The 18801-nt window shown below is 36.0% G+C and overlaps 1 protein-coding gene across 7 annotated transcripts in view; it reads left to right on the top strand.

Moving 5' to 3' along the window:
- Window positions 1-18801, top strand: part of PTPN3 (protein tyrosine phosphatase non-receptor type 3) — a 152476-nt gene that overhangs the window by 113838 nt on the left and 19837 nt on the right. For all 7 annotated transcript variants that reach the window (XM_061344287.1, XM_061344286.1, XM_061344288.1 and 4 more), the window contains 4 exons: window positions 9655-9678; window positions 11634-11829; window positions 12786-12863; window positions 13899-13955. In XM_061344287.1, coding sequence (XP_061200271.1) covers window positions 9655-9678; window positions 11634-11829; window positions 12786-12863; window positions 13899-13955 — 355 coding nt within the window. The remainder of the gene's footprint in view (window positions 1-9654; window positions 9679-11633; window positions 11830-12785; window positions 12864-13898; window positions 13956-18801) is intronic.

Here is an 18801-nt window from a genome sequence, read left to right as displayed (position 1 = left end):
TTTTCTGAGCTTTACGTGACTATGCTGTACCTGAGTAATATCACTCCCTGTGGGGAAGATGACTGTTATTACCTCATATCAATCAAATTTTCTATATGTCTTATCCCCAACACATTCTTAGTTTCTTGGGTCTGTTTATAATATTTAATACCATGCAGGTAACTGGAAAAATGCTTGCATAAATCTAATGAATTTAAATTCCAAGTGTGTGTCTTGGAAGGAGAAATGGAGCACATGGAATGAATGATCCTTTGTTGTATTGATTGTTAGACCTTTGCGAAGTAAAATGGTTATTAATACTTTCTTTTTTAACAATTGAGGTAAAATATACAGTAACCATGCAAATAAAGAGTTTCTTCTCTACACTGATGTTTTTAGCAGTTCATGGTAGTCCATGTCCCAGATTTTCTCTTTTTATATTTTTACAGTACTTACTAGTTACCTCACTGCCCTTGTTGAAAGATGTAAAGTAAAATTAAGTATTACATGTGTAGTAAAGTCTGTCTTTCCCTGAATTTTTTATTGGAAGAGGGAATCTTATCCTTTCAGCTAGATCTGGTTTATAAGAAAAATGTTTAACTTGCCTGTCTTCGATATTAAATGTGGGTACTTATTCTGGACTTTTGCCACACTTCAGGAAGATATAGATGTTAACTATAGAACACCTCACAGTGTACTGATAAGTCTTTTAAAGCCCACTTGCTCATTTTTGCCATGCTGGTCTTTGGTAGATTTGAATTGACATAATTGAAGCTTGTTATGGAAAAAAACAGATTTGCAATTTCAGTTTTTCTTTTTCGTTAGAGGCGAGCTAAAGGTAGCTTCCTATAGCCCTGCTAATATATATTGTCTTTAGAGAGCTGTGGCTCTCTTCTGCTATTAGCCTGATGTCTGAGACTATGAAGAAGGTGTAGTTAGTGCTAATTATAACTAATGAATAGCTTTGGTATGAAAAATATCTGAAGCATTTTTTGAGAGGTACTGGCAGTACAGGTACCTGTATGATGCTGATTTTTAATCGCTGAATTTTTATGCCTGGGACCTCAAATCTTAATTATAATTGTGCAGGTGCTTCACTTTTGTAAACTAAATATGTTCACATCAGTTTCATTTACTGTATCTGAAGCTCCAGGCTGCAAGTTGCAGTTAGCATGGGGTACGGCTTTTTCCTATTTTTCGGGCTGCCATCAGCATTTTCAGAGCAGAGGAAGAGTGTTCATGTGTTTCACTCCAGCCCTTGGGTAATTTCTTAAGTCCTTTTTGTCAAAATGACAAGTGGTCTAAGAGACCTATCTTCAAACTGTGGTGATATAGTACTTCTTGAGACAAACATCTAGGTAAAGCTCATATGCCAAGACTTGCTGTTTACCTAATCGTACCTGGCAGGTATTAGAACTATAGAAGCCACCGCTGCTGGCAGAGTATATCCACCTGCATTTATTTCCCTATGCACCTTTTTTTATCTCCTGGCAATACCAAGTGTAATAATTTTCTTAATAAAATAATCATTTTTCTTCCTTGCTCTATTTACTCACTTAAGGAAATCAATCAAACTATTTCTGTAAAACATTACACGATTTAGAAAACAAGTTATGTGGAACAGCTCTTTTTTAGAGAGCATAAAACATGCCAATTGTTAACATTTCTTCTTCCTTTTCTGTAAATATATTGTACTGTATCAACATGTCAACACCTAGAACTGTTTACTGCTAAATATTTTAAATGAGCATACTGGAAATGAGGGTCAAGAATAGTTTGTGTCTATTCTATTCTTTCCCTGAAGAACATAGTGATTGTTTTTAAAATGTGCTTTGTGTGAACGTTCTTGCTTCTAACTGAAATTTATGAGGTAAATCCTACAGGCTGTGACCAGAAAAACAAAAGGTAGAAAATAGAGCAAATTATGCACATAGATGAACTACAGAAAGCCAGGGGCAGGCTTGTGAGTCTTGTCTTTCGTGTGGCTGGACTGCTTGTATGACCTAAATTACCTTAAGTACTTTCACATTCAAGTGCAATTTGAGGCTCAGACATAGTAAAACGAAGCAATTTTTCTCTCTCAGATCAGTGTCTGCAGAAAAGATTGGAGCTGTCTATTACATAGGTATTATAGACAAAAAATTGCTCTAATCATGAATTAACATATATTAAATAGAGCTTTATTCACTGAGCATGAATAGGTTTGCCTGTCTAAGTCAGCTATCTCAAATCACAGCTGCATACAAAGCCTGTCATCAAAGACTGTGCTGAAGAGGACTTCAAGAAGACTTTTGTTTAGGCCAGGGCTCCGTAGCCTTTGTGAAGAAAGCGTCCCTGTCAGTTCTTTCTCCTCTTTTTTTGCCCTGCTGCTGGGCATCTCATCTGACTGCTACTGCCACTTAAAAAAAATAACGCTAACACAGTTGTGGAGCCCACACTGAGCCTTCTGAAGTCTGATAGGTTGTTTTCTGTGTTGTACCACACTTTGCTATGGCTGTGCCTTGCCAGTTCAGAATAGGTAATCCAGTCTGTCTTTTGACTATGTGTTGCACTCTGTCACTGTATTTATCCTATGTCAACATGCATATCGCCATGATCCTACTATTATTTTGGGGCTTTTTAATGATTTCAAGAATAATATTAAGATAAAACATAATTAGTAAGTGCCCTTTTTTGACACCTGTTTTTCAGTTAAAACTGGTTTTCCCTAGTCTTCAGCTTCCCTGAAGAGGCTTTCCTTGAGAAATTTGCATTTCCTCCACTGAAGCACTGCTACTACTAAGTTTTTTCTTTTAAGCAAAGTAGAAAACTTCTCTCCATTCTGTGATGTTACATATCTTAACTTCAGATGTCCTTAAACACTGAGGTGTGCATTAGGGAAGAGTTACGAGTCAGTAGAAAACTTCTCTCCATTCTGTGATGTTACATATTTTCAGATGTCCTTAAACACTGAGGTTTGCATTAGGGAAGAGTTACGAATATGAAGTCTTATGGCTTTCCTTTAACAAAGAAAACAAGTTACAGGATAAGGCTTTATTTCTGAGGTATCTCTGTGGAAAAGCTGCTTTAATTTGTTCAGGGGTTTTGTCAGAGTTGTATCATACCAACAAGCTACCTGGCATCAACTTAACCTGACCATCTGCTATCCTCATAGGTAGCTTAGATAAAGCTCCTGGAAGAGCTCAAAGTTGAGAAACATTTTTTTGCTTTCAGTATAACAGGTTTAGACCACGGCTGGTTATTGTTAAAGGGAGGCTGGCAGGCTTGTGCAGGCAATTCTTTTGGACTGCAATTTTACTCTTTTTTAGCCTGTTACAGTACCTGATGATTACCACTGTTGCAGTCTGTTGGTAAAGGTACCAGTACAGTTTTCAACTTTCGAATAAGGAAAGCTTCAGTGGTGTAGAGGAAAAAATCATCGTTACTGATTTGCTTTACTCTGACGCTAATGTAGTCTGTATGCTACTATGTCATTTAAGGGCAAAAGGCTACAGTGAAAATGAAGTAGTCATATTAAAGGCTGACATTTTTTCAAGACCAGGTTGGAAAATTCCAAAACATCTCTGATTTAAGCACTAACCTTCAAAACTACGTTGGCTTTGACTGGGGCAATAGACTGATTACATTTTGGGATCATGTACTCTGACATGTTTGATCTTGTATCAGAGGTTAAGTTTTGTCTTGAAAGACTGCTCTGTCCATCCCGAGCAAGTTCTGATTCATAGTATTGATACCTACCAAAAAAAAAAAGTAAGTAGGTGTAATTTAGTGCTTATCACAACCAGAAGTTCATGGGTAGGTTTCTTCACCAATGAGATGTTACAAGAACAGGGATGGAGGAAGCTTGAAAGAAACTAGATACCCTTCATCTTCAGGTAAATAAATGAAAACTTAAAAGACTAAAATGAGTTTTCTTGTTTCATTATGTTCAGGTATCTGTTATCAATTAAAAAATGCAGATTTAAGTGTTTCTCAAATACACATTTTAATCACTGGGTGAATTTAAAATACCAAGGTCAAAGGCTTGCCATGAAAGCATAAAGTCATGTAACCAAGTAATATTTAAGAAGTTTTGAACTTTATTTTTCCCTGTATGGTCCTCTCCTTTTTCTCAAGCATCTTATGGTGCCAGAGGTGTGATACTGATGTTCACACTTCACAAGTGCAATGACAAATGAAAGAGAATGAATGAATGACAAGAAAAACTGAAAGCCACTGTTTTTAATGCTCTTAACCTCAGAGAACCCAAATGCAGGAAGCTGCATGGTTTTCTGCTGGTCACTGTGAAATGGAAGAATATTGTCCATTCTTTCCTATTCATGGATTTAAGGCTTTAATCTGGTTTTGCTGGAAGACTCTGCATTGTTGCCAATACCCACATTTGCCCCCTAACTGAATGTTGTATCATTAAAGTAAGATAGGCTTTCTTTCAGAGAACATGTCAGATGCGAAGGGTTACTGAAACAAACACATTTCCTTGCAGTTCTGGATAAACTTATTCATGTTAACTGTGTGGGACAAATTTCTCCTTTATATGAGGAACAGAGTTTGCTTTTGACCTTTATACCATAAACCATTAAACCTGTAAATTCAGGTTTAATGGCTTGTGCTTTTTAAAATGTTTTTTATATTAGAGGTGGAGTAGTTTGGGGTGTAAATATGGCTGTTGCTTGCTCTCTTAATGCCTTTTTTCATGTTTTTGAACACACTTTTCTGAGTGGGAGGGGAATGTTAGTAAGAATAAATAAATTTAAGTATTTATATAATGTACTAACTTAGTGGAAAAAATAACTGGCTTGTAGGCTTGGAAAAGTACCCTGATAAAGCTGTGTGGAGGGTCTTGCTACCTGAACAGTATTCAGTTTCTCTTGTTTGCTCTGTAATTAAATAAACCAAAGATGTCTGTCTTGTTTTCGACAGGAGACTGCACAGGAACAAGTGTTTTGGTAGTTCTCCAGAGCAGACTCAGTGCCCTAACAGAAAAGATTAGCTGTGAAATTTTCTGTTTAACCAGAAGGATTATTGTAAAACAATATTTCTAAGTGATAAGGTATAGTAGAAGTCAGTAAGAAAAAGTTACTGGCAGATGAGGCATTACAGATCTTATATTTAGAGTCATACATTGATTGGTGAGATAAATCTGGCTAGTTATTCATAGATTGGAGCGTATGATGTATGAGGAGAACCAGAAGGCTGGAGGGGGTTGAGGAGGAGTTGGTTGCATTGTTGCCTTACTCTGCCAGAAGAGGGTTATGAAAATTATGGAGCCAACTCTTTTTGGAGATGCACAGTAAAAACATGTGGCAATGGACACAAGTTACAGCAAGGGAAATGCTCAAGACACTGTGGGGGTGAAAATCACACTGAGATTAGTTAAGTCCTTATACATGTTGACAGAAAGATGCAGGTGTTTCCATCCTTGGAGAGCCTGAAAATGCAATGTGACAAGGGCCTGAACACCCAACATCATTTGATGTTGGCCCTAGTCTTTGAACAAGAGTTTAGGTGATTTCTCAAGATCCCTCCCAAACTAAATTACTTTGAGTCTACAATTCTACTTGTTTTAAATGCAACATACTCCTGTATAAGTTTTTCTCTTAAACATGTTTGCAAAGCTACCAACCTCTTTAATTTATACTCTATCTTTTGCTAGTGATAAATGAATAACCTGAACAGTCCGGATTTGGAGGGGAGGGGAAGGAAATGAAATGATGAACTAGTATACAAAAAGGAAATTCACTTGCACTGTGCTATGAATTTCTGGAAGTACATATATGTTCCTGGTGTAAGTGTGATGCATCATGGTGAAGGTATTGCACTGAAAATAGATTTCCTGAACGGATGCTGCATTTGTTCAATTCTTTCAGCTTACTATTTTGATAAACAATAAAGTGTAGCTGCATAGTGAGCTTTGGAGAATGTACTATTGGAACACATATTTATTTTAACTAAAATATGATTCCTTTTGTGAACAAAGCTTTTAAAATGTTAGTGATGGTGAAAGTACCCTTCAGGTGTATCCAGCCAAGTCCTACTAACTACTTTCTTGGTAGCAAATTGCAAATAAAAAACCCCCAACAAATTAAACTAAGTTATTTATCCTTAGATTTTAATTATGTACAGATATGATAAATTCCTTGGTATTAGGAAATTGCTGCATTTCACAAGAGTCCATTGTACTTGTTTCTGTACTTCAGTCTTTCCCAAAGATGTCCTCATTATACTAGGCAGTGGATCTGATAACTTTTAATTTAGTTTCAAATTAGGGCTTTAAGTTTACTAAGAGTTCTGTGAGTTTTACTCTGCTCTTCCGTTCAAATATACATGAAAATAGTGCGTGTCTGTATTTTGCTTACATGAAAACTTTTCTTTTTTTAATATCTATCCTTACTGAAATGTGCTTCACTTTCCCAGTTCAACAAACATTTTGCGTCCAAAAAGTAAGCCTCAAAGTTGAATTGCAAATGTGTAATATGTCAAATTTCATAGCAAGCCAAGCAGTTGCAGAGTATCAGAATATGTAAAACTTGTGTGGAAAGTCAGTAAACTGGAATGTGGTCAATAGAGGCAATGCAGAGTAGATGAAAGTATCCTTTTATGAGTGATGGCTGCAGCTTACAAATGTGAAAGTTTGAAATTCATAGAAAAATCACTGAAAAATGTATGTATACCATGAAGTCCTCAAGTTTTTCTGTAATGGTACTCTTAAGAATGCAGCACAAAGGATCTACATTGCCTTCTTACACAGTCACTTTGTTCATAGGAATGTTGAATACCCTGTATATATATTTCTCCAAAAGGCAGCAAAAAAGTGTTGCTGCAAATATCTTCCACTTACTTGGCTTTTGAATAATAATCCCACTTCTAATAGTCAGCACTCAGAAAAGAGGTGATAATGGAAGTGCTGGCACACTCAGTCTCCCCAGCCCTGCAGGTGTTACAGTAAAGAAGCTTTAGGAACTTCAAGAACAGCACAAGGGCAAAACCTACAGATGTTTCCTTCAGTTGTTTGTAAAGGTGGAGTTTTGCTACAGTGCTATTGTTTCAGTTGTCCCTTTTCTCTCGGGGTTTTACTGTTGTAGTTTATCATCCTCAGTTCTCAGAATAGGAGAATTCCCTGATAGGGCACAGCAAAATAGGGAAGAGGGGTCTTTCCTTAAGACCTTTCCTTTCTGTCCTCCTGACAGAAAAAGAGGCTTTTACAGGCAAAGAGTGTTATGTAGCAATCCACAGTGAGCAAAAGGTTGAAATGGCAGTATTTTAGATATAGTAGGGAATAAGGAAGAGAAATTACTTCCAGTTTTAAAGTGTGTGCTTGTTAGCTACACCAATGGAAAGCTTAATCTCCTTGCAAGGAAGAGCACTCTTTCTCGATGAAAAAGTTGAATGGCTGGTCTGGTGAGTGTTGTCTTTTATTGACTTAAAATATGGTCCTTGTAATATGTTGTGCAATGAAGAAGATAGGTTATAAAAATGTGAAATAGTGTATAGCCAGAAAAGATCATCTAGTTATTCATGTTTGAGGTACTTTATCTTATAGGTGAGTAATTAAATGCCAGAAATACTATTTTACTAATTGCAGAGCAAAATTCTGCAGGTGTAGCTTGCTGAGCTAGTAAGGCTTTGGGAAGACACAGCTGTATTGTCCCTGATGAATTCTTTTAGGCTTTGAGTGGGGTCATTTTTTAGGTCAAACTTTTGGTTACCTTTGTCCATTTAAAAGGTTACAGAATGATTCAGTAACTCTTTCAGAATTAAAGTGCAGTCATTCAACAGATAAGCCTTCAGCAAATATTACTTAGAATTTATATCCTACATTAAAGTCTCCAAATGTATTACTGAGATGATGAAAAATTGGCTGTGTATTTGCACATAGTATATGAGTGGAATCCCAGGTCGTTTTTTTTTCCTGTCTCCAATTATCGCACTCTATTGGGAAGAAAGATGGGAGATATATAAAAATAAAAGTAAAATTTAAAATAGGGACATTACATTGCTTTGAATCACAATTCTATGTGTGTAAATTTTGGGTGAAGGCTTTTGAAAGTGTTAACTTATGGCAACTTGAATTCTACACAGATTTTGGTAATAGAGGTGTAGCTATGCCAAACATAGAAATGATGTACGGTTTCATTGTTCTTTGCCTCACAAGGAAATCAATTATCTTAAACAAAAATAAATTCAATGATTCTTTATTTTTAGCATGACTTCCTAAGGAAATAAGGCTTATGTCATTGCACTGCCCGTCTGCCTCTGTTCCCACTTAAGAACCTTTGGACAGTTGCAGTCAAATCTAATATAGGAATCAAGTTTTCAAAGATGAAAAGGTTTCTGCAAGATTAGTGAAAGTCAGTGACTAGGCAGAAAAAAAGCCCACCTTAAACTGATATTCTCCTCTCACTGAGCAATTACGTTATGAGTTCAATAGCTGTTCTATTTAGATGTGAGCTGGTCATGCAGCAAGTGAATGTGGATTCCCATAGGATCTGCTGTGCACTGCTGGCACTTGAAGGGATTGCAAACAAGGAGAACCAGAGGTGTTTGTATGAGAGTGGAGTGGATGTCAGTGGAGTCAGAATTGAGGCATGACTGTAGTAAAAAGGGAAGAAATTTAGTGCTTTTAAAAGAAATGAAAGTACACACAATCCCAATCTCCACAAATTCTTTGGGAATCAAACTTCACCACTTCTGCCTCTCAAGGAAGAATTTTTTCATATTGCAGAATACATATAAGGAAAACTAATTAGACAGATGCTTCTATTTTTTACTGTAGTCTTAGTACTGAGGTTGTCTTAGAGAAAACAATTGAAAATGTAACTGTATACTGTGAATTGACAATTCAACAGCTTTACATTCAAACCAAACTACTTCATGTTTGTATTTTTGCAGCATAGTCTTATATCACTTGAGGGTTTTTGGTCACTACTTAAGTAAATTTGGAAAGCTATCCCATCTGCCTTAAACTTACTTTGCTCTGCAAGCATCGTTTTAGTAACTTTTACTTTCAACTTTATCTTAGTATCACAGCTATTGCTTTAATTGATGTAATATAGTTTATCTCACTGTTTCAGGTGAATTCTGATGACGTTAGTTGAAAGCCTTCAAAAACGCTATATACTGAAAATTTTGATTTCTCTTCTGTTCTAGATTGTCCTCACCTGTGTACCACTTTTGCTTTAGTTACGCTTTGTCTTAAAACTCTGTCAACATCATTTGCTCTCATATTGTAAGAAACATCATGCTTCCAAAGCTGCTTGTGCTCATTTCTTCTTACCTATACATAAAGATTTTGTCACATTTGACTTCTTAAAAATACAGTTAATGATACCTGTCACTGTGATCCACATCTAAGACTTTCTTAAAGAATGTAGTGGGTACTCCTAAAAAATTGCCTCTGTAAACTCCTGCATAACTTAAGTTGTGGTAGCAGATGTGTGTTGTCTGTAGTTAGGCTTGTGCCAAAAGTAGAAGAGTGGAAGTAAGTGGTTAGAGCTGCACTGGGATTTCTGTTGAGTGTTTCGTGAATTCTGTAATCGTCTGATTTCAGCATAGGAATAAGTATTCTTTAATTTACTGTGAACACATATTTTGGCATTTATGCAGGCTTTTTTTTTTTTTTAGTTCTTACACATTTATCATCTTTTTGTTTGGTTTTGTTTGTTTTTTTTTTTACAGGTCATCTGAACAAGAATCACCAAAGTGAGTTTTCTTTTAAACTTTCTACTATGGAATCTCTAGCCTTAGGATACACAGTAAAATGCATAACAAACTGATTTTTTTAAAGTAGTGCTCTTGTATGGTTAAAGACACAAATAAATGTATAAATTAATGAAGATTGTAAAGATTTGCTAAAAAAAAAAAGTGTTTTGATCAAGATATAGAAAGTCTGAATCACTAATCACTATTAACTAAAAAGCTGGTTTAAAAACTGTTGTAAAAGTTTAGTGATTCAAAAAACCTGATAATTTTATCTGGTAACTCTTTATATAGTGCCAGAAGGCATTAGCTGAAATAATTTATTGTGTTTTTCTAGTATTGTTTTTTTTCTGCATTGAAAAATCATTATGATCTGTAATCTCTGGGGGGCTTTTTCGGGGGGGGGGGGGGGGGGGGGCCGTGGGATGTATTTACATATACAGTGTTCCTCCTTGCTTACCACTGACCTCACAGGAATCATGAAAAGGCCTGGAAACTAGCAGATAAAAAAACAGTTTTGACAGTGTAATTCCTTTAAGTGTCATTATAGTTCACTACTTCAGCGTATTTTGAAATTATTCAAAACACCAAGTGAATAAGATCTCCCAAACACTGAAAAAACGGTTTCTGTAATGACTGAAAATTCTGCAAACGCTGCACAAAACACTTCATTGCCAATCCCAAGTACAGGTAGTATAACAATGTCAGAAGTAATATGGCAAAAATACATTTGCTTGATGGCATCTTTCAGAATGTTTATACTTATTCCAGTCAGGTTTCCACAAGCCAAGAAATAACTTTTTATTACTAAAGTTTGCGGCAATGTTAGTTCTGTATGTTAAAAGCCTAAGCTACGTTCTTCTGCAGTGTAGCATTACATCTTCATTGACAGCTAGTAGTGGCTGCTGGAAATGGTTCAGAAAAGCTCATGTATACAGCTAGACTAGGACCAGAGCAGAAATAAATGTTTGAATTTACAGATTTTAATATCAGGGTTTACTTGCATATAGTTCTGCTACTTTAACCCTGTGAGAGTTTGATGTTGCTTTTAGTAATAAACTGCAATAAACAGCTAACAGTACGTGTACTTCCAAGGATCAAATATGCTTCACTGCAGTGCTGGTTTGTCAGTAGCAGTGTAGATTGTTCTTGCAAAATGATGATGATATGTCATGTAAGTGAAATGTCTGCCTGCAGTGGGGTACAGTAGCTAGGGCTCAGGATTTGCCATACACAGTGCTGTATGATAGTGGTAGGAAGCTTCATCTGAACTATACCTGGGCTTTCCCCAAGACAGATTTTCACAAACTATGATGTAGTATTTATAAAGATGGACCAGTTTTATGGTATCTGTGAGTTTGGTCCAATTAAAGGAGAGGTCTAGTTGTATTAGACATCTGCATTTCATCCTTTTCATTAGAGGGTATGTAGCTAAAAGCATTTTGGAAAGGTTCTGGAGTGCCACCAGGCAACTTGGGCAATTCTAAGATTTAAAGTATTTAATTACTGACTTTAGTTATCCTTGAATTTTAAGGTATTTTGAATCACTAGACCAGGTCTGCACCTCTATTTAATTCTGTATCCTTCTACATGGTGTATTAATGGTAGGATTGGCAACTGAAGTGCTTTTCGCCTGAGGTTCAGCTCTTTTCATATTCTGATTTCCCACACCACTGTAACAGTGCCTTTCACTGATAATATCCAAACATTTTACTAGGAATGTTTTTGTTGCTCTAATTCTGTTTTGTGCATTCTTCCGGGTATCCACTAATCAAATGGTAGGCTTATATCATACTCCAATCCTGTTACCCTGCACTTAAAGAAGCGATGTTAAGTCTAAGTACAAAGTTGGCTTGCTCTATGAACTGGGCAGTACGTTTGTGTGGGTTACTATTTAATTTAAAAATCTGGATAACAGTGCCTTTGTTGTAATATTTATTCATCCTTTCTAACTAAAGGAATGCATTGGGAAACAGTCCAACGCGGAGTTCTCTGACCCATATCTCACCTAAAGCCTTGGTTCAGTCTCCCAATGGAGTTGGTAACATTTCTGGCTCTTACCCATTGGAAGGGGTGGATAAACAGTTCTTAGAAACATACGACATTACAAAAAGTAGCTCAATTGAAGATTCCAGTCAGTACTACTGCGATAAGGTATGTTCAACTGAGTGCTTTTAAAGTCAGAACTAGTACTGAATGTAGCTTTGAACTGTAGATTGAGTGCATAACAACAAAGGTTATATTTCAGCATGAGCATATTTTATGCAGTAATAAGAATAAATCTCGTCTTAGTCAAATTTATCCAAGATTGTGTATACAGTATGATAGGCAATTCTGCCAGCTGTATTGGTTTTTGTAGTGTCCAGGCCTTCAGAAGCATCCGCAGAGGAAATTGTTAGTGGAATGCAATTCCTTACTTGATTAAATCTTAATTCCTCTGAGGAGAAAGATGAACTAATTGGAGTTGCTGTATGTCTTGATAGGGGGCATGACTCTGCTTTATCCCAGGCATTTCTTCTTCAGGAGGGCTAAACATCATCCTTTGAATTCTTCACTTCCTTGAAAGCAGCTGCTTGCTGCTAGTGTAATGTTAGTGGATTGTTCCTCCCCTTTCTCCAGCCTTTTCCAGAGGGGTGCCGAGCAGCTTCCTAACCTGCCTGTCTAGTGGCTGCTGCCAACTTTTCATCCTTCTAGCTTGTGGATTCCTTGCAAAAGATACCAATGCACTCATTTACAGGAGAAAAATTGTGGAAAAGGTAGTCTCTTCATAGTCCTTAGAGTAGAATTGATTCAAATGCATTGCATATAACATTTAGGAAATACAACATATTGAAAATTTGAATAGGAGCTATCAGTTGAAAAAGCTGACAGTAACAGTCTTGGAACTGAGCAAGCAGAGCATACATTTGCTGTTTTGTTGCTACTTTTACAGTCCAAAAGGTTACAATCATGAGTATATTCTGTAACCTTAGCTGATGCTTATTTTAAACATGAATTTGTCTTCTTGTTCAGTATGTTAAAATTTGGATGTACTATTTTCTAAACTGCTACTATTTTCTTTTAAAACTTAGAAAAGCTTTGGTTTGGGGCTTTTTTTCTATATATTTCAGAATGACCTAGTTGAGGGAGATTTACTTTTGGTGCGTATCATACCAGATGAAGATGGGAAGTTTGGATTTAATCTAAAGGTAAACTAGCAATCTTATGTTTTTCTTTAAAGACTTTTTAGATTTAGTATGCTTTGAATTTATGATCATTTTGTAGAATATACTGCTTTATCCAAAGCAGTGTATTCTGCAGGAATTTCTTACGGACTGAGACTTTGTAGAAGTCTTATCCTTAAATGCTAAAGCACATTTGCAGAAATAAGCCTCTGCTAGTTCTCTGGGTTTTAGTTACGTATGGCTGTGGCGCATTTACAACGTAGACTGCCTGTTTGGCTGCTTAAATATGAACTTGGAAGCCTAATATAAAGCATCGATATAAAGCCTGATATAAAGCCTAATATAAAGCACCTTTGGAAAATTGGACCTCTGTATTATAAAAGAAGTTAAATAGTTTGTGCTATCCAATGGAATATATCTATTAAAAATCCTGTTGGAAAGGTGCAAATTTATGAAGAAAATGGAAATTACTATTTGTAATTGGCTATTGTAAATTTTTCTCACTGAAATATTTCAAAGTTTCTTACTGAAATTCCATTTAAGCACATGTAGTAATATAAAGTAGCCATAATATAAAAATTAGGTCAGAGTTTGATCTTTTCACCCATGGCATTTATTGGTGGGGTAGTAATAGAATATGATGTGAAGAGAATAACAGAGTGCAGTTGTCTGGAACTTTGATCCTACCTGATCCATTGCAGGTTCGTTGTGACATCTAAGAACACTGTCTACCTTTTGAGTTTAAGTGTTGAATTAGGTTTTCTTGAAGGGTAGGATTAGTATAATTCTGCAGTTGATCTGTTTATTGCCTATTAAAATATATGGCCAAGGAAAGACACTGGATCTAATTTAGCTGAAATTGGTGTATTTAAAGACACTGCACTCCACCCCCATGTACTGATGAAAATTCAATCTTAACAACCCCGCCTATAATAACAGAGCATAAAGTTTATATATACACACACATATATATGTATATAAAAAGCCAATTGTTTGTTTTAAATACTGTTTATGCTTAATAGTATATTTATGGTTGTTATTTACTTGACATTCCTCTAGGGTGGTGTAGATCAAAAAATGCCATTAGTGGTATCAAGAATAACTCCAGGATCACCTGTAAGTATATTTTCAAGACTTTTAATCCCTCTCTTTATTACTCCCTCTGCCACTCCAAGGTCCATACATATAGGAATTGTGGGCACCCATAACCAGTATGAAATAGCAGCTGAGCTGTTCTCTTTGTGAATGGATTTGACTGGTGGTTTCTTGAACCACAGATTAAAAGATCTGGAAGTGTTAGCCAAACAGAATGCCAATAGAAAAATTGTTTGTTTCCCCCTGTCATCTCAAAAAGTGCATCTTAAACTGGAAAACGTTTGATGAGGGGCAAGAGTGATGCCTGAAGATGTGGAATAGTGTTCATTAAAGCAGCAGGTAGTCTGAGACCCTGCAGCCTCAGAAAAGAGAGCTAGTTTAAGGGGATTGTAGTAAGGATCTGTAAGATTAGGAGCACCGTGATCAGGGAATTCTGGCAGAACAACTACAGGCTATCAAATTAAGTTAGCGAAGTCAGGTTCTTCATGCTTAGTTCACGATGCCTAAGACAGTAGACCTGTAAAACTCCTTGACAAAGGATGCTGTAGTTAAAATAATTTTGTGGGTGGCCAAGAGAGGACAAATACTTGGGGGAAAAATCTGCTGACAGTTACTGAATAGCCAAATTGCAATAGACTAAAGAAATCCTTAGGGCTAAAAATATTTATAGGGTAGGAGAGTACTTGGCAGGGAAGGGGACAGACAAATGTTTGCTCTGTTCTTATTTTGCCATGCATTTTTGCTTATGGAGATACTTATGTTCTAGATGGAACGTTCATCAGATTTTTTTCTGTTTAATTGTGAAATAATAGCAACAATGTCTTGGTAACTTTAAATAATTCCTACATAAATTTGTGAGGACGTGTTATCATAAATTGTTTTCACTCACCTTCTTCTAAAGTGTATTTCCCAACTCCATAAAATAATTTCAGTTCAAACTTGATAGGAAATATTGCTGACTTAATCCCAGAAATCTGATGTGTTCTGCATCCTGTAGACTCTTCTGAAACTTTACAAGCAGTCACAGGACTGATATCTAAATGTCATGATATAAATCAAGCTAAAATCAGATTGAGGAGTTTTTCATCACGTTTATGGTTTGTGGCTTGACTCATGCGGTGCATAGCACTCCTTTGTGAGCTACAACAGTTAGATAATTAAAGATTAGTAAGAAATTATCATTATAACTTTAATCCACAAAGTGAAAATAAAACAGTCCTTAATACATTTAATGGCCAATCTACCAAACTTCTTAAGGTGATTTGAAATGCCGAAGTTAACGTAGGGCAAACAGGTTCATTCCCCAATGAGAGAATCAAAGATGCCTCTTCAGAGGCAGTGATTTCCTTTGGAAAATTCAGGTTATCTTCTGGAAAATTTTGATCTGTGGCTTTGTTGTTTGTTTTTTTTTCTCTTGGATTAGATAAGGACTGGACTTCTAACTTGCAAACTTCATTTAAGTGTCTCCAGTTAGTAGCATAGGCATACTTACAAGTGACCCATTAGCTTTATAGCCTAGTAAGCCACCAATCAAGCAGGTTATCAAGAGTCAGGGAATAAATTGGAAACAGTTATCCAATCCGACATACTCAACAGCAGTGTTATAGAAATCATGTCATGTTACAGCAAAAAGAAAAATAATATACTTATTTTTAGAGCATAGCAGTATTAACAGTGATTCTATTGTTTTCCATAAACTGTATTTCACCTGTTCCAGACAATTCTTTTCTCTCTCTTCTCCTTTACGTGCTTTATGACAGTCATACATGTCTTAAATTTTCTTTCCTTTTACTTTGTTCTCTGACACAAATGGTTCCCAATTTATTTTCTTCTTCCTATTCTTGCCTCTTTTGGGGGTTTTTTACCCTTCTTTTTTTTTTTTTTTTTTTTTTTTTTAAATTATCACTTTTACTTTTCTCCCTTCTTTTTTTACCTGTTAATACAGTACGACACTGATAATCTTGCTTTAGGAGCCGTAAGTGCAAGGCATAACCAAGATTGGGTCTAATTAGACTGTTTAATAAAATATAGCTGATACTTTGAAGATCAAGTCAAACAGTCTATGGAATGCATTTTTGTTTTAGCTAAATGATGCCTTTCCTTTATCGTATTTGCTACTATTTTAACTTGCTGCAGATTCGCTTATTACCTTGTAAATTGTCCTCAGGGATGCTGCTTGCTAATATGATGGGCTAAAATTATTTCTTAGGTTTGTATGTCTCTTTTTGCCACTTTCCTACAAAAAGATCTATATTTTTTGTGGAGGTGGGGAAGCAAATCTATTCACCAAAATAAGGCACTATTTTCCCTTTAATATCCTAAAGTTCTTTTAGAAATCCCCCTCTAATACAGCTGCAATCTAGTATGCTGGAAAGACTGTAAGACAAAGTAGACAAAATTGTTGTGGGAGAGCATTATGTGTAAAGAACAAGAATTTATTGCGTTGTGTATTTCTTCTTTTTTTAATTAAAGTCTTACACTGATACATTTATTTTTTGTTTCACACAAACAGCATTAATGTCCTAAGGTGCTAAAGAAGTCATTGTGGTTTTATTTAATAGAACTTCTCATTGAAAAATAGTATGCGTGCTTCTTGGAGCAATAGCAAAGTGATTAGCATAAAGTGAAACATTGGGTGTGCCAAGAGGACAGGAAGCCTTTGACATAATTAATTGTGTGGAGAAACGCAGTATCAGAAAAATCTACAAATTATGCTTACATAGAATGAATTAATTCTCCTTTAAGATATATTTTATATAGACAAATGATTCAACTAAGAGAGCTGAGGCATTAACGTGTCTCATGATTTAACAAAGTTTCTTTGAGCAAAGATATTGATCTCCTCCTGTAATAAAGAGTAATAGCCAGCAACCAGACAAATCTAAATTATAGACAAATTTAGGAGATCAGAAACCATTCCCTCCCTATTCTTGATGATTTCTTGACTCTCCTAGACTGACCTGATATGGTCTTTGTATCACTTATCTTTTCAAATAATTATATTTCAGAGAGAATAATTTCTATCTCAGTAATATTTCAGTGATTAAGTCAGTCATTCACAGTTGCAGTCTTCTGCCTTTTTAAATTGTACAAAATATGGTGAGAGAGGGTTTTAGGAGCTGTGAACACCTAGTTAAATCAGTGTTGAAGAATGCCATGGCTGTTCCTAATACCCATTCTTGTTCTGTTTACATTCGTCTTTTATATTAATCATTGGCAATCTTCCCTATCCTTCATTATTTTCATGTCTTTTATCTCTGGAAAATGTTGGGAGAAACTATTCCTTTTTTAAAGGTTTTTAAGCAGCTTTTCTGCTTGGGATTTATTTCCTTTTGCATGCATACAACCTTCTTTTCTCTCTCTTCTCCTTTACGTGCTTTATGACAGTCATACATGTCTTAAATTTTCTTTCCTTTTACTTTATTCTCTGACACAAATGGCTCCCAGTTTATTTTCTTCTTCCTATTCTTGCCTCTTTTGGGGGTTTTTTACCTTTTTTTTTTTTTTTTTTTTAATTATCACTTTTACATTTCTCCCTTCTTTTTTTACCTGTTAATACAGTACGACACTGATAATCTTGCTTTAGGAGCCGTAAGTGCAAGGCATAACCAGGATTGGGTCTAATTAGAACATCTTGTTCACATTTGAGGAATTAGTGGTGGTTTCTTGATAGGGCTAATAACATTGGATAAATAAAGTCCAGGTTAACAGTGCTGGCCTTAAGGAAATACAGGAAAACAACTGTGAATAGAGAATAATGGTAAAGGTCTATGTCTCATTCATGTAACAAATTAAATAGAATGTATATATATATCACTCTTGTGTAGCCAGGTGCTTCCTAGACAAAATAAAAATTAGGATAGCAATCAAAATAAAGTGTTACACTACTTGCCACTCAAAGGTTGTAGAATCCAATGCATTCATATTACAGAATTACACCAGGTTGGAAGAGACCTGGAGGTCATTATGTCCAAGCCCCTCTACACAAGGGTCACCTGGAGCCAGTTGATCAGGACCATGTCCAGGTGGCTTTTGAATACTCCAAGACTCTATGGTGTCTCTGGACAAAATGTCTCTTCTTCAGTGCTCGGTCACTCACAGTAAAACAAGTGTTTCCTGACATTCTCATGGAGCTTCCTGTGTTTCAGTTTGTGCCCATTGCCTCTTAACTTGTCAGTGGGCACTGCTGAAGAGAGCCTAGCTCCATCTTCTCTGCACTTTCCCTTCAGTTATTTATATACATCGACAAGATGTCCCTTGAGGGTTCTCTGCGTTAAACGCTCACAGCTCTCTTAGCCTTTCCTCATACGAAAGACACTACAGTCCCTTCATACCATCATCATGTTCTGGCCATAGCTTGAATTGCTTTGTGTTGGACTTGGAGCTAAGCAAGCTAAGTAGTGCGGCAGACTAAAGCCAAACAAAACCTACAGTTCAGCAGTTAAATCTAAGTTGCTGTATCCAAGACAAGACATAATGTAAGTTTTCATTTGAGATGAAAATTCTTTCACTACCTGCATCACAGATAGCAAAAGAATTTGTCCCAAATGCAGGGTACCTTAACTTCGTAGGTTGAGTACTTATCTGTATCTTCTTTTTAAAACTTTCAGTGAAGAAGAATGTTCTCTATTTGTAGATAGAATTTTATATCCTCCAAATAAGAATCTGATAAATAACAAAATTATGAAATGTGTATGGACTTCTTTCGATTCTTAAAAATGCATGCCTGGGGATACATCATGTTACTGAAATTATGTTAATCAAAATCATGTTTGGACCTCTCAGTATTCACTGCATAAAAACTGTTGTGTTATGTGCCTGTAACACTTTTTCCAGAAATTCCTTAGCAAATGGCTATAACCAGTGG

The sequence above is a fragment of the Neopsephotus bourkii genome, unplaced genomic scaffold (assembly GCF_033783945.1).
Source record: "Neopsephotus bourkii isolate Nb327-2 ecotype Australia unplaced genomic scaffold, CSIRO-AGI_Nbou_v1 NB_207, whole genome shotgun sequence".
In the NCBI taxonomy this organism is placed as follows: Eukaryota; Metazoa; Chordata; class Aves; order Psittaciformes; family Psittacidae; genus Neopsephotus; species Neopsephotus bourkii.
Note: the sequence above shows the minus strand (reverse complement) of the source record. Positions and strands in the feature narration are given on the sequence as shown.